At 31.5% G+C, this 16673-nt stretch overlaps 1 protein-coding gene across 2 annotated transcripts in view; it reads right to left on the reverse strand.

Annotated features, from left to right (window-relative positions):
- Positions 1-2273: 2273 nt before the first annotated feature.
- Positions 2274-16673, reverse strand: part of Zw (glucose-6-phosphate 1-dehydrogenase Zw) — a 134752-nt gene continuing 120352 nt past the window's right edge. For both annotated transcript variants that reach the window (XM_089107006.1, XM_089107007.1), the window contains exon 10: positions 2274-3264. In XM_089107006.1, the coding sequence (XP_088963132.1) occupies positions 3159-3264 (106 nt within the window). In that variant the 3' untranslated portion in view covers positions 2274-3158. The remainder of the gene's footprint in view (positions 3265-16673) is intronic.

Raw genomic sequence — 16673 nt, forward strand, 5'->3', positions numbered from 1 at the left:
TCTCTCCCAGTCACTTCATATTTCACCCAAACCTTTACCCAGTAACCCCTTTCGCTGTTCTTACTCTTCATGGGAATCGACAGTTTATTTCTTGCAAACCTTGTTCCTTGATCTACCTATCTAAATTTCGTCTTCAAGTTGGCAAAATAATTTAAATTTCCTTGATCTACGTATCTAAATTTCATCTTCGAGTTGCCAAGTAATTTAAATTTCGTCTTCAAGTTGGCAAAATAATTTAAATTTCCTTGATCTACTTATATAAATTTCGTCTTCAAGTTGGCAAAATAATTTAAATTTCCTTGATCTACGTATCTAAATTTCGTCTTCAATTTATCTTCAATTGGCATCGATGTGCATTATTCATTCGATTATTCAGGGGGATGGATCCCAAGATGAACTGATTAATGGTTCACTCAGATTTTTCCCTGATTTCTCGGTACCCCTATCGTTTTCTTGGGCCTTTGTATTTTCGGCCATAGATGATTTCAAATTACGCCAAGGGGCAATTCATGTTTCAATTAAGATATTCATTTCTTTTCATCATTGGAGATTAAAAGGCTAGTTCAGCCAATCCCATTTTTGTCGTGCTGCACCAACCCATGTGCCAGAACCTGATTCTCCACTTCTCCTAAATGTAAATTTTGTGAGAGCAAGAATATTCTTGTTAATCGTGCTGCTAACCTCTAATTAAGGTCGAGTCAAACCTATAAGATTATTATCCCTTTTGGATTTTTGAAACTCTTCACATGTGGCCCTTAGCGTGCCATATTGGGCCAGTTAGTGAATAAGAGCAGAAGAGTCCACGAGAGACAATGGACCACTCGGCTACGATACCTATTCTGTAACTTAGGGCAGTAGTGGCATCGATTTGATTCAGACACCTGATGGCACCGCCAAATTACTCTGGTAGCGTTAGAGATTTCAAATAGTGGTGGGGGAATAAACCCCCTCCCCAATAGTAGCGTCACATACCTCAGTAGCGTTATTAGTAAGAACAAGGAATGGACTGAAATGTAAGAAGCAGAAGAGTGAAGACAACGGTTGTTTCTTTTGTAGTTGGGAAAACTTAGGCGGGTAGCAAGGCCAGACCAAGACCGACCCGGTCAAAATGATAAAGTTAGTCAAAGTGATAAAAGACCTGAAACCTAATTTGAGGGTAGACCAGACTTAATCATCCTTAAAGACCTAATTTCCAAAACTTTCAATGACGTTGAACAAAATGGCTATCTAAAAATTTTGATTGTATGTATTTGGGGAAAAGGTGGGCGTGAGAGGGGGTTTATTTGCCCTCAAATTCTCTGTAATAAGTGATAAAATTAAGAACAGAATACTAAAGGCCATGATAATGGAAGTGGCCGAGTATAGCTCTGACGCTTTGAAAGGTTTTGGTGGCTCATAGTAACACATACCCATCACGTGCTTTCACTATTTAGATTATTAATTATAAATCATTAATAATCAATAATTAAATAATCAACTAATAAGCTCTACGAAAAATGTTAAGAGAATCCACTTTTTAAGTCAACAATGAAAAGACCCACTCATAATAAGGTTTAACTAATACCGAGATTAGCTAGCGCTAATTTGAGCCAATCAGATTTTTCATAGGATCTGTTATTAAATTCTATGAAAAATTCTGATTGGCTCAAATGAATGCTAGATGAACATCGGTATTAGTAAAGTTGTATTGTCAATTTGCCTATAAGTAGGCTAAGATGGCAAGGCAACGTTTTGCAGATAAAGGGTAATAGATTACCAAAGATTGTGCTTTTAGTCAATTCCTCTAAGGTCACTCGAAAAGCAGGTCATCCCTAATTGGAGTGGGAGGAGCTGCAATAGTCACAGGAGGGAGCAAAATTCAGGCGACCTTCATAAAAATTTATAGAGAATTATCAAAATATAAGGAAAATCGTAATATTCCTGGAGGAATACCTCGGACCCCCCCCCCCCCTGAATTTACGTCTTATTCCTTTAAAACACGACGTTGTTGTACTAGAGGTGCAGGAACATGGTCCAGTCAATCCATCCAATCTTTGGGCAATCTGGAGCCGAGTCCCTCCTGTCATATCATCAATCCTAATAGCATTATATCATATCTCGCAAGAAAATTTTGGAATAATGCCTCCACCCCTTTCTCACTCCTTTAGCCTCCTAACCTTTTTCATTCTGTGATCGGTTTCCGAAATTTGGAAGCTCTCTCCCTCCCTCTCTCTCTCCCCCCCCTCTCTCTCTCTCTCTTTCTCAAAGTTTCCCTTTCCTCAATAGTCTAAAAAACATCTAATACAAAAGTGCGAAACAGAAACAATTTATTCTATCTTTTAATCAGAATTTTCATCAGCTTTGGAATCCCATTAATAAAGAACCTTTCAGAATTAACTTATATACAAGCTTAAAAAACTATGAAAGATCACAAAAATATAACTTCTTTGTTCTCTCGGTTACTAAGAAAAGTAATAAGTGCCAAGAAAATAAAAAAAATAAACAGGAAATTTTGTAATTAAACATAGGTTTGAACTACTTTTTCACCCATGGAAATCCTTATTAATAGCCAAAACTTAATTAAATTCCTAGCTGACATTAAACTTTTCCAACGGTGTACGACCACCATTCCATTAAGTATTGTTTTAATATTAAATTTAGTATTTATTTAATTAATTCAACATTTAATTCAATATTTACTTTAAATATATTTTTAATTTTTAAGGCACGTACAGAGTGTAGGAGGGGCTTGGGACTTATGTTTCCTTCGAATTTCAAAAATTCTGCGATTTCACCACTGAAATTTAATAAATTTAATATTTAATAAAAAAAAAATACGATTATTCTTGTTTTTTTTTTTTAGATTTATGACTCCACTTCGGCAGGTCCTCCCCGAGATAAATTTCCACGTACACACCTGGGCTCTGTTTATTAAAAACAGAGCCTAGAATTTATTTTTTTTTAAATCTTTTTTTTAATTTTTTTTAGAAAAGAATTAAAATATTTTTTTTATCCAAACGTCTAGTTTTTTTATATAGCTACCATGAGTTCAAGATGCCGAGACTCCTTAATTAAAATAATAATAATGAAATAAACAAGCCAAAAATAAATAAAGCTCTCTTTAGACATCAAATACACTTATTACTTTTTTGACCGAGATAATTTTGAGTATGTAAAAATCACATATGGGCTTGATTTGGTTGCTTCCACTTATACGAGCCGTAGTACTTAAAATCTACTTTTGCTAAAAGTTCATCTGCTTCTTTGGGTCCACGCGAGCCAAATCTAGAAGAAAAATTTAATGAAATAACTTCCTTTCGAATTAAATTTTTTTTTCATGAATTTAACCTGGGAGACACATTTTTTCGGACCAAGATAGTTCTTTGAACTACTAATTATTATGGTGCTTTGAAACAATCAAAATTTTCCATTCAAAACTTTAATTTTTGTCAGTAAATTGAGATTAAATAAACATATTGTTTATAAATGTTTTGACACAGTTTTATCTGTTATATAAAAATGTATCTAATTTTTTTTATTTGTAGCATTTCAATAAGAGTAGTGTATTGATGACTTTCGCAAAATGGTTTTTGTGTTTGTGTGTGTGTGTGGGGGGGGGTAATTAATTTTTGGTGTTTAAGAAGAAAAAAAATGATAAAAAAATGCCGACAAAAACAAATTTTCTTAATTTTTTTGGTTCCAGCGTAAAAGTGTGTATTGAGATAATGTCTTTTAATCTGAAGTTTTAATTTACTTATATGAAATGAAATTTGGCAAAACGATATAAGCACACGAGAAGCATCGATCTATTTTTCCATCTATTTTCGACGTAACACCTTAATAGGGTATTCTTTTCTTAGACCACACTGCCGTTCTATGATGAACAAATAAATTTTCAAATGGGGATGAATCCATTTATTTAGACAGCGACAAAAACAGGTTCAAAAGTGCAGATATTTTGATCAGCATATTTGTACACAACAAAACAAAATAATTTTCGGGTCATTCCCAAAATAATGAACTTCCGGATTATTCACTAGATTATTTTCAGAAAGAGTAATAATAAAGAGTAATAATAATAAATAATAAAGAGTAACAATAATAATAATAAAGTAAAATAATAAAGAGTATAAATAAAATATAAATAAGAGTATAAATAATAAAGAGTAATAATAAAAATAATAAAGAGTAATAGGTTTTGAGAGAGGGATCCCTGTATATTGGTTACCAGAAGATGTTTCTTTTTTTGGCTACACCACTTTCATCTTTTATGGAGGAATAAAAATAAATTGTCATTATTAAAACTATATATGAAATTTGTCGGGTCTATAGGTGAATACATTAGTAATGATGATATCGTTCATCAGCAATAAAAAGCAAATCAGCAAACCAAGGTTTTAAATGGCCAAACCCAACACTCGCAATGATCATAGGTTGTGAATGACCATAGGAAATTTGTGATAGGTTGGTGACCATAGGAAATTACGAGGCATCACAATAAGCTACAACGCGTTAAGTGTGATACGAACAGATTCAGAGTCAACATGACAGCACATCCAAACATGACACACATCTCATAGCGCACAATTTGGGAAGTTCCCAGACCGTCAGAGCCATAGTTTCAGTTGCTACTTGGTTTTCCATTGGAAACATTTATCATTGAGCCTGCGGGAAGACGGGGTCATGTAGAGTGGTTTAGCTTGTGTAGTTTTAGATATATTCCGAAAATCTTCAATGGAGAGTATCAGATTATTCCCTACTGTACGTTACTTCTACTGTGGAACAGATTTGTAAACTCCTTCGTGCCATATTTTTAAAAGTATTTACCACGTGACTTTTTTTCTTATTCTCTTGTGATTGTAAAGTAGCATAACATAGCATTAATTTTTAAGTGCTACGATAGCTATTTAAATAAACCAATACAAAATACAAGTTTCGCTTTCAGCGTTTTGTAGGTTAAGTTTACTGGTAACTTATGAAGTTGCAAGCCAAAATAAAAAATGAAATTAGATTTTTCTGTCACATATAGTTTTGGCGTAGTTATTTTACAAGTTATACGGTGAAATTGTTGGCATTTAAGACAGACGAAACAAGGAGAAAAAACTCAAGTGCAAAAGACGAGTTTCGGAAAGAAAAACAGAAAATTTTCAATGTTCTTCATCTTCAGTTTACAGCACTAAATTTCGCATAATTGCTAAAAAAAAGTAAGATTTGCTAAAAATAATTGCAATTTCTAAAGTTTGAGAATAAACTTTCCCAAAAATTGCATAGGGTACCAGCGATACATCTGCAAAGAAAACTGTACCTAGACCTTAACCTTTAGGGAGGTACGGAAGAGGTTGTTTAGATTCATTCTTTTTATATATTTCGCCTTTCTTTAAATCAAAAAAGGATTTTTTTTCAAACTTTCTTTACTCCATGAATATTTCAAGCAGTCACGGCAAATACTGAAATGTACTTGCTCAATTTACCGCTACTAAAATTAGCTTGCGATTGTTTCACTTTCAGATAAAGCTTTATCTTAGCGTTTATAATATTTCAATTAGAATATTAATGCTAATGATAATGTAATCTATAATTAACGCCAAATTGTAGCCATATGCACAAATTAGCTTGTGATGAAGTGACCTTTTTCTCAGCGTTCACATTATTTCAACGGGAGAATTAAAGCTAATGATAAAGTAATATATACTTAAAGTCAAAACGGGTGATACAGACAAAGTGTATAAACTTACCAGAGCCCTCCCATTTTACACGAGTAGAAAGGGGTCAGGAGGTACAGAACGAACACCGTGCTGCCATCTACAATTTAGTTTAATGCTGACGGGACATAATTTATTCAAGGATTATCGATCGAGTCTAATGGGGGTCAAGGTCAATCGATCTGTTGTTGTTGTTGTTTGGCCACGTGTAATGGCATGAGGGGTGATTTACATAATCGATGGGGGAATTATTGATTTACGAAGGGGGAATTAAGAAACATTAAGGCTTGTTTAATCTTAGGTCTGTGGGATAAACGTTCATTAGGTCAGAGAGAAAAATTAATATACTATTTTTAAATAGGGCTTCACGAAGGGGGAATTAAGAAACATTAAGGCTTCTTTAATCTTAGGTCTGAGGGATAAACGTTCTTTAGGTCAGAGAGAAAAATTAATATACGATTTTTAAATAGGGCTTCACTAAGGGGGAATTAAGAAACATTAAGGCTTCTTTAATCTTAGGTCTGAGGGATAAACGTTCTTTAGGTCAGAGAGAAAAATTAATATTCTATTTTTAAATAGGGCTTCATTGATCTTTAGTGTCATGAATTATAAATGACATCACTTGTTATCTTGGAATTATGTGGAAGTCTAAAGAGATAGAAATTCTATTTTTAAATACGGCTTCACGGAGCTTTAAGTCGGAGAGATAAATTGATATTCTAACGAAACCATGATAGTTTAGCTAGGAAAATTTATGAGATGAAGAGATTAACGTAGGAAAGGGTTTCCTAGAAATTTGAAATGTGAAAGCACTGAGATGCCAAACAAAAGGAACACGATGAAATTACTTTTAGGGATTATTTGGGCGAAACGGTTTTAGACAGCTTATGGAATTATTTCGGCGAAACCGTTAGAGACGTTGATTTAAAAGATGATTTAAAAGATGATTTTTGAGTGTGGTCGTTATAATACACAAGTTCCATTGAACAGTGTTGTGAGGTCCCCAACCCCAAACCCCAAGGGTTCCAATAGCCCACCCCCACCCCGAAGGAAGTCCCCGGTACTCAAAGGTTCCCAGGGCTCCCACCCGGCCCCCAGACCCTCAAAGGCCCACCCCAGGCCCCCCAAAGGCACATCGAGCTCCCAAAAGACCACCGGGGTCCCAAAGGCCTTCACCCGGTCACCAAATGTCCCCCAGGCTCTCAACCGGCCTCCAGGACCCCCAAAGGCCCTCCACCGGCCCCCAAAGGTCCCCCAGGCTCCCAAAGGGCCCCCCACCCTCCCCTCCCTCTCCTCCCCACTCCTCACCGTCACCTCCCCCTCCCCCTTCCCTTCTCCCCTCCCCTCCCCTCCCCTCCCCCTACCCATTTTTTTAATATTTTTTGTGCATTGAGACACTGAAGGGACACCCTCCCCCAAGGGTCCCCCAAACACCCACCCCGGGCCCCCCAAAGAGTCCCCGCTCCATTTTTTAATGCTTTTTTATTGCTTTATTATATATTTTATGAAAAAGTTCCCTTCATAATGTCATTCCTAAACCCATTTTCCAACCTCAAAGAGTCCCCACCCCAATTTGTAAATACTTTATTGAATTTTTTAACATGGTATTTTTAACTTTTTACGTTCCGACCTTTCTCAAAGAGTCAAATTTAAAGTTCTATTCCACATATTTTCCCGGAACAAGAAAAGTCCCAAGACATGAAAAATTTAAAGTTCACTTCTAAATTTTTCCGTAGAAGATAGGAAAAGTTATACTATGATTGTGATTATTTTCTATGAAGATAAAACATTTCACTTTAATTCTAAATTTTCTTAAATTCAGTTCTGACCATTCTCAAAGAGATAAAAAAATTTAAAGTTCTGTTCCAAATATTTCCCCGGAAGAAGAAAAGTTCAACTTCGATTCTGAATTTTCTCAATGAAAATGAAATAAGTTATTGATCATTTCTATTTTCCCAAAATAATATAAAATTTTCCACTTCAATTCAGATTTTTCTCAAACAGATGAAAAAATTTAAAATGCTGTTCTAAATTTTTCATAGAAGATAGAAAAGTTCTTGTTCTCTTCTGAATTTTATCAAAGAACATAATTCATTTCTAATTTCTCCAGAGAAAATAAAAAGCTTCCACTTAAGTTTTAAGTTAACCAATACATACAAAATTTAAAGTTCAGTTCTAAATTTTTCTGTAGAAGATAGGAAAAGTTATACTATGATAGTGATTATTTTCCATGAAGATAAAAAGTTTCACTTTAATTCTAAATTTTCTTAAATTCAGTTCCGACTTTTCACATAGAGATGAAAAAAATTTAAAGTTCTGTTCCAAATTTTTCATAGAATATTGGAAAAGTTATACTTTGATCGTGAATATTCAAGTTCTCTTCTGAATTTTATCAAAGAGCACAATTCAATTCTAATTTCTACATATAAAATAAAAATCTGCCACTTCAGTTTTAAGTTCGCCATGACATAAAAAATTTAAAGTTCAGTTCGAAATTTCTATATAGAAGATAGGAAAAGCTATACTATGATTGTGATTATTTTCTATGAAGATTAAAAAGTTTCACTTTAATTTTAAATTTTCTCAAATAAGTGAAGAAAAGTTCAACTTCGATTCTGAATTTTCTCAATGAAAATGAAATAAGTTATTGATCATTTCTATTTTCCCAAAATAATATAAAAATTTTCCACTTCAGTTTAGATTTTTCTCAAACAGATGAAAAAATTTAAAAAACTGTTCCAAATTTTTCATAGAAGATAGAAAAGTTCTTGTTCTCTTCTGAATTTTATCAAAGAACATAATTCATTTCTAATTTCTCCAGAGAAAATAAAAAGTTTCCATATCACTTTTAAGTTTACCAACACATAAAAATTTGAATTTCAATTCTAAATTTTTCCATAGAAGATAGGACAATTTATACTATGATTGTGATTATTTTCCATGAAGATAAAAAGTTACACTTTAATTCTAAATCTTCTTAAATTCAATTCCGACCTTTCTCAAAGAGATGAAAAAAATTAAAGTTCTGTTCCAAATATTTTCCCGGAAGAAGAAAAGTTCAACTTCGATTCTGAATTTTCTCAATGAAAATGAAAAAGTTATTGATCAAATCTTTTTTCCCAAAAATAATATAAAAATTTCCACTTCAGTTCAGATTTTTTTTCTCAAAGAGATGAAGAAATTTAAAGTTCTGTTCCAAATTTTTCATAGATGTTAGGAAAAGTTATACTTTGATCGTGAATATTCGAGTTCTATTCTGAATTTTACCAAAGAACACAATTCAATTCTAATTTGCCCAATAAAAAATTTAAAGTTCAATTCTAAATTTTTCGGTGGAAGATAGAAAAAGTAATAACATACTTGTGAATATTTTCACGGAAGATAAAAAGTTATAGTTCAATTTAAATTTTTCTCAACGAAGTGAAGAAAAGTTCAAGTTCTCTTCTGAACTTTACCTAAGAACACAATTCATTTCTAATTTCACCAGAGAAAATAAAAATATTCCACTTCAGTTCCTTATTTCACAATGACATAAAGAAATTTAAAGTTCAATTCAAAATTTTTCGGTGGATTATAGAAAAAGTAATACCATACTTGTGAATATTTTCATGGAAGATAAAAAGTTCTAGTTCAATTTAAAATTTTCTCAACGAAGTGAAGGAAAGTTCAAGTTCTCTTCTGAATTTTCTCAATGAAAAATAAATTAGTCATTGATCATTTATATTTCTCCAAATAATATAAAAATTTTTCACTTTAGTTCAGATCTAACTTGAAGAGATGAAAAATTTAAAATACTGTTCAAAAATTTTCACTGAAGATAAAAAAGTTCAATCTGGCTCGAAGAGATGAAAAATTTAAAATACTGTTCCAAATTTTTCACTGAAGATAAAAAAGTTCAAGTTCTCTTCGGAATTTTACCAAAGAACACAATTCAATTCTAATTTCTCCAGAGAAAATAAAAATCTTCCACTTCAGTTCTTTATTTCACAAAGACAAAGAAATTTAAAGTTTATTTCTAAATTTTTCGGTGGAAGATAGAAAAACTAATACTATACTTGTGAATATTTTCACGGAAGATAAAAAGTTCTAGTTCAATTTAAAATTTTCTCAACGAAGTGAAGAAAAGTTCAAGTTCTCTTCTGAACTTCACCAAAGAACACACTTCAATTCTAATTTCTCCAGAGAAAACAAAAATCTTACACTTCATTTCTTTATTTCACAAAGACATAAATAAATTTAAAGTTCAATTCTTATTTTTTCGGTGGAAGATAGAAAAAGTAATACCATACTTGTGAATATTTTCACGGAAGATAAAAAGTTCTAGTTCAATTTTAAATTTTCTCAACGAAGTCAAGGAAAGTTCAAGTTCCCTTCTGAACTTTACCAAAGAACACACTTCAATTGTAAGTTCTCCAGAGAAAACCAAAATCTTCCACTTCAGTTCTTTATTTCACTATGACATAAAGAAATTTAAAGTTCAAGTCTAAATTTTTCGGTGGAAGATAGAAAAAGTAATACCACACTTGTGAATATTTTCACGGAAAATAAAAAGTTCTAGTTCAATTTAAAATTTTCTCAACGATGTCAAGGAAAGTTCAAGTTCTCTTCTGAACTTTACCAACGAACACACTTCAACTCTAATTTCTCCAGAGAAAACAAAAAGCTTCCACTTCAGTTCTTTATTTCAAAAAGACATAAAGAAATTTAAAGTTCAATTCTAAATTTTTTGGTGGGAGATAGAAAAATTAATACCATACTTTTAAGACTAAAAATGAAGATATTTATGCAGGGTTTCAACTAGCTATGGCTAAGTTTGCTAAAGACAAGCTATCTTCTTGCGAAAACACACAAAATCAGAAGTAAAATGTTCAATGTTCCTTCAGTACCTATGCAATTAGTCTTAAATGAAGATATTTATGCAGAGTTTTAACTAGCTATGGCTAAGTTTGCTAAAGACAAGCTATTTTCTTACTAAAACACAAAATCAGAAGTAAAATGTTCAATGTTCCTCTAGTACCTACGCAATTAGGCTTAAATGAAGATATTTATGCAGAGTTTCAACTATCTATGGCTAAGTTTGCTAAAGACAAGATATTTTCTTGCTAAAACACACAAAATCTGAAAAAATGTTCAATGTTCCTTTAGTACCTATGCATTTAGGCTTAAATGAAGATATTTATGCACAGTTTCAACTATCTATTGCTAAGTTTGCTAAAGACAAGCTATTTTCGTGCGAAAACACACAAAATCAGAAAAAATGTTCAATGTTCCTTTAGTACCTACGTAATTAGGCTGAAATGAAGATATATATGCAGAATTTCAACTATCTATGACTAAGTTTGCTAAAGACAAACTATTTTCTTACAAAAACACACAAAATCAGAAGTAAAATTTTCAATTTTCATATAGTAACTACGCACTTAGTCTTAAATTAAGATATTTATGCAGAGTTTAAACTATCTATGGCTAAGTTTGCTAAAGACAAGCTATTTTCTTGCGAAAACACACAAAATCAGAAAAAATGTTAAATGTTCCTTTAGTACATACACAATTAGACTTAAATGAAGATATTTATGCAGAGTTTCAACTAGTTATGGCTAAGTTTGCTAAAGACAAGCTATTTTCTTGCGAAAACACACAAAATCAGAAAAAATGTTCAGTGTTCCTTTAGTACCTATGCAACTAGTCTATAAACGAAGATATTTATGCAGAGTTTCAACTAGCTTTGAATAATTTTTCTAAGGAACAGCTATTTTATTGGGAAAACACACAAATCAGAAAAAAAGTTCAGTTTTCAGTTAGTACCTACGCAATTAGACTCAAATGGAGGTTCTTTATGAAGTGTTTTATATATCTAAGGCTAAGTTTGATAAAGACACGCTATTTTCTTGCAAAAACACACACAATCAGAAAAAATTTTCACTGTTCATTTATTACCTAAGGAATTGGTCTTAGATGAAGTTATTTATGAAGAGTTTCATCTAGCTATGGCTAAGTTTGCTAAAGACAAGCTATTTTCTTGCGAAAACACAAACAAAATCTGAAAAAATGTTCAATTTTCCTTTAGTACCTACTTAATTAGACTAAAAATGAAGATATTTATGCAGAGTTTCAACTAGCTATGGCTAAGTTTGCTAAAGACAAGCTATTTTCTTGTGAAAACACACAAAATCAGAAAAAATGTTCAGTGTTCCTTTAGTACATACACAATTATGCTAAAAATGAAGATATCTATGCAGAGTTTCAACTAGCTATGGCTAAGTTTGCTAAAGACAAGATATTTTCTTGTAAAAACATACAAAATCAGAAAAAATGTTCAATGGTCCATTAGTACCTACGCAATTAGGCTTAAATGAAGATATTTATGCAGAGTTTCAACTATCTATGGCTAAGTTTACTAAAGAGAAGCTATTTTCTTGCGAAAACACACACAATCAGAAAAAATGTTCAATGTTCCTTTAGTACCTACGCAATTGAACTGAAATGAAGATATTTATGCATAGTTTCAACTATTTATGGCTAAGTTTGCTAAAGACAAGCTATTTTCGTCCAAAAACACAAACAAAATCAGAAAATATGTTCAATGTACCTTTAGTACCTACACAATTAGACTAAAAATGAAGATATTTATTCAGAGTTTCAACTAGCTATGGCTAAGTTTGCTAAAGACAAGGTATTTTCTTGAGAAAACATACAAAATCAGAAAAAATGATCAATGTTCCTTTAGTACCTATTCAATTAGGATTAAATGAAGAAATTTATGCATAGTTTAAACTAGCTATTGCTATTTTTGCTAAATAAAATCTAATTTATTTAGAAAACACAAAAAAAATAAGAAAAAATGTTCAATGTTCCTTTAGTACCTACGCAATTATGATAAAAATGAAGATATTTATGCAGAGTTTCAACTAGCTATGACTAAGTTTGCTAAAGACAAGCTATTTTCTTGCGAAAACACACAAAATCAGAAAAAATGTTCAATGTTCCTTTAGTACCTACGCAATTAGGATAAAATTGACGATATTTATGCACTGTTTCAACTAGCTATGGCTAAGTTTGCTAATGACAAGCTATTTTCTTGCGAAAACACACAAAATCAGAAAAAATATTGTTAGGTTAGGTTAAGTTAGATTAGGTTAGGTTAGCCTACGTACGCGCGCATATAAGTTAGGTTAGGTTGGATTAAGTTAGGTTAGGTTAAGTTAGGTTAGGTTAGATTAAGTTAGGTTAAGTTAGGTTAGGCTAGGTTAGCCTACGTACGCGCGCGTACGTAGGCTAACCTAGCCTAACTTAACCTAACCTAACTTAATCCAACCTAACCTAACCTATATGCGCGCGTACGTAGGCTAACCTAACCTAATCTAACTTAACCTAACCTAACAATATTTTTTCTGATTTTGTGTGTTTTCGCAAGAAAATGGCTTGTCTTTAGCAAACTTAGCCATAGCTAGTTGAAACAGTGCATAAATATCTTCATTTTTAGCTTACGTGCGTATGAAATGCATGCAAATAGAACATTTTTTCGGAGTTCGTGTGTTTTTGCGAGAAAAAATCATTTCTGTAGCAAACTTAGCCATAGCTAGTTGAAAATGTGCATAAATATATTCATTTTATTCTAATTGCGTACTTCATAAAGTAACATTGAAAATTTTTTATTATTTTGTGTGTGTTTTCTCAATAAAATAGGTTGTGTTTATAAAAATTAGCAAAAGCTATTTTAAACTCTGCTTAAATATCTACATTTTAGCCTAATTGCGTAGGTACTAAAGGAACATTGAACATTTTTTATGATTTTGTGTGTTTTCGCAAGAAAATAGCTTGTCTTTAGCAAACTTAGCCATAGATAGTTGAAACTCTGCATAAATATCTTCATTTCAGCCTAATTGCGTAGGTACTAAAGGATCATTGAACATTTTCTTCTGATTTTGTGTGTTTTCGCAAGAAAATAGCTTGTCTTTAGCAAACTTAGCCATAGCTAGTTGAAACTGTTTATAAATATCTTCATTTTTAGCCTAATTGTGTATGTACTAAAGGAACACTGAACATTTTTTCTGATTTTGTATGTTTTCGCAAGAAAATAGCTTGTCTTTAGCAAACTTAGCCATAGCTAGTTGAAACTCTTCATAAATATCTTCATTTTAGTCTAATTACGTATGTACTAAAGGAACACTGATAATTTTTTCTGATTTTGTTTATGTTTTCACAAGAAAATATCTTGTCTTTAGCAAAATTAATCATAGCTATTTGAAACTCTGCATAAATATCTTCATTTCATCCCAATTTCTTAGTTAATAAGTGAGCAATGAACAATTTTTCTTTTGTTGTGTGTTTTAGCTAGTAAATATATTGTATTTATCAAAATTAAACATAGATAGTTGTAACTCTGCATAAATATGTTCATTTAAGCCTAATTGCGTAGGTACTAAAGGAACATTGAACATTTTTTCTGATTTTGTTTGTTTTTTCAAGAAAATAGCTTGTCTTTAGTAAACTTAGCCATAGATAGTTTAAAATCTGCATAGATATCTTAATATATATACTAATTTTTTCTTTAATAAGGGAAAACTTAAAATTTATTATTATTGTTTGTGTTTTCGCAAGAAAATAGATTGTATGTAGCAAAATTAGCCATAGATAGTTTAAACTCTGCATAAGTATCTTCATTTTTAGAATAATTGAGTATTTAATAAAGTAAAATATAAATTATTTTCTTTTATTTTTTTTTTTTTATCAAGAAAATAGATTTTCTTTAGAAAACTTAGCCATAGCTAGTTGAAACTCTGCATAAATAACTTCATTTAAACCTAATTATGTAGGTACTAAAGGAACATTGAACATTTTTTCTGATTTTGTGTGTTATCGCAAGAAAATAGCTTGACTTTAGAAAACTTAGCCATAGATAGTTGAAACTCTGTATAAGTATCTTCATTTTTAGTCTAATTGTGTATGTACTAAAGGAACACTGAACATTTTTTCTTATTTTGTGTGTTTTCGCAAGAAAATAGCTTGTCTTTAGCAAACTTAGCCATATCTAGTTGAAACTGTGCATAAATATATTCATTTTTAGTCTAATTGCGTAGGTAATAAAGGAACACTGAACATTTTTTCTGATTTTGTTTGTGTTTTTGCAAGAAAATAGCTTGTCTTTAGCAAACTTAGCAATAGCTAGTTGAAACTCTGCATAAATCTCTTCATTTAAGCCTAATTACATAGGTGCTAAAGGAACATTGAACATTTTTTCTGAGTTTGTGTGTTTTCGCAAAAAAATAGATTGTCTTCAGCAAACTTAGCCATAGCTAGTTGAAACTGTACATAAATATCTTAATTTTTAGTCAAATTGTGTATGTACTAAAGTAACACTGAACATTTTTTCTGATTTTGTGTGTTTTCGCAAGAAAATAGCTTGTCTTTAGCAAACTTAGCCATAGCGAGTTGAAACTGTGCATAAATATCTTCATTTTTAGTCTAATTGCGTAGGTACTAAAGGAACATTGAACATTTTTTCTGATTTTGTTTGTGTTTTCGCAAGAAAATAGCTTGTCTTTAGCAAACTTAGCCATAGCTAGTTGAAATTCTGCATAAATATCTTCATTTAAGCCTTATTGCGTAGGTACTAAAGGAACATTGAACATTTTTTCTGATTTTGTGTGTTTTCGCAAGAAAATAGCTTGTCTTTAGCAAACTTATCCATAGATAGTTGAAACTCTGCATAAATATCTTCATTTAAGCCTAATTGCGTAGGTACTAGAGGAACATTTAACATTTTACTTCTTATTGTGTGTGTTTTTGTAAGAAAATAGCTTGTCCTTAGCAAACTTAGACATAGATAGTAGAACCTATTCAAAAATACATTAAAGGAATCAATAGTTTAGCTTTTAGAAATTAACTATTATCATTTTTTCTTTGTGGGTGACAGCACACGTAAATATAGCATTTCTGTTTCACTGAATGCAATTGACCGTTGACTAAATGATAAAAATAATAATTTACAGAATCGTAGCGTAGGGCAACGCTTTCCCTATAAAATTTTACTTCTGATTTTGTGTGTTTGATCTCGAACATGGATTGTCTTTCGCAATATTATCCATAGGTAGTTGAAACCCTGCATAAATATCTTCATTTAAGCCTAATTGCATAGGTACTGAAGGAACATTGAACATTTTACTTCTGATTTTGTGTGTTTTCGCACGAAAATAGCTTGTCTTTAGCAAACTTAGCCATAGCTAGTTGAAACTCTGCATAAATATCTTCATTTTTAGTCTCACAAGTATGGTATTAATTTTTTTATCTCCCACCGAAAAATGTAGAATTGAACTTTAAATTTCTTTATGTCTTTGTGAAATAAAGAACTGAAGTGGCAGCTTTTTGTTTCCTCTGGAGAAATTAGAATTGAAGTGTGTTCTTTGGTAAAGTTCAGAAGAGAACTTGAACTTTCCTTGACATCGTTGAGAAAATTTTAAATTGAACTAGAACTTTTTATTTTCTGGGAAAATATTCACAAGTGTGGTATTACTTTTTCTATCTTCCACCGAAAAATTTAGAATTGAACTTTAAATTTCTTTATGTCATAGTGAAATAAAGATCTGAAGTGGAAGATTTTGGTTTTCTCTGGAGAAATTAGAATTGAACTGTGTTCTTTGGTAAAATTCAGTAGGGAACTTGAACTTTCCTTGACTTCGTTGAGAAAATTTAAAATTGAACTAGAACTTTTTATCTTCCGTGAAAATATTCACAAGTATGGTATTGCTTTTTCTATCTTCCACCGAAAAAATAAGAATTGAACTTTAAATTTCTTTATGTCCTTGTGAAATAAAGAACTGAAGTGGAAGATTTTTGTTTTCTCTGGAGAAATTAGAATTGAAGTGTGTTCTTTGGTAAAGTTCAGAAGAGAACTTGAACTTTTCTTCACTTAGTTGAGAAAATTTTAAACTGAAATAGAACTTTTTATCGTCCGTGAAAATATTCACATGTATGGTATTAATTTTTCTATCT

The sequence above is a fragment of the Artemia sp. Qi Xiang Cuo genome, chromosome 21 (genome assembly GCF_049724085.1).
Source record: "Artemia sp. Qi Xiang Cuo chromosome 21, ASM4972408v1, whole genome shotgun sequence".
In the NCBI taxonomy this organism is placed as follows: Eukaryota; Metazoa; Arthropoda; class Branchiopoda; order Anostraca; family Artemiidae; genus Artemia; species Artemia sp. Qi Xiang Cuo.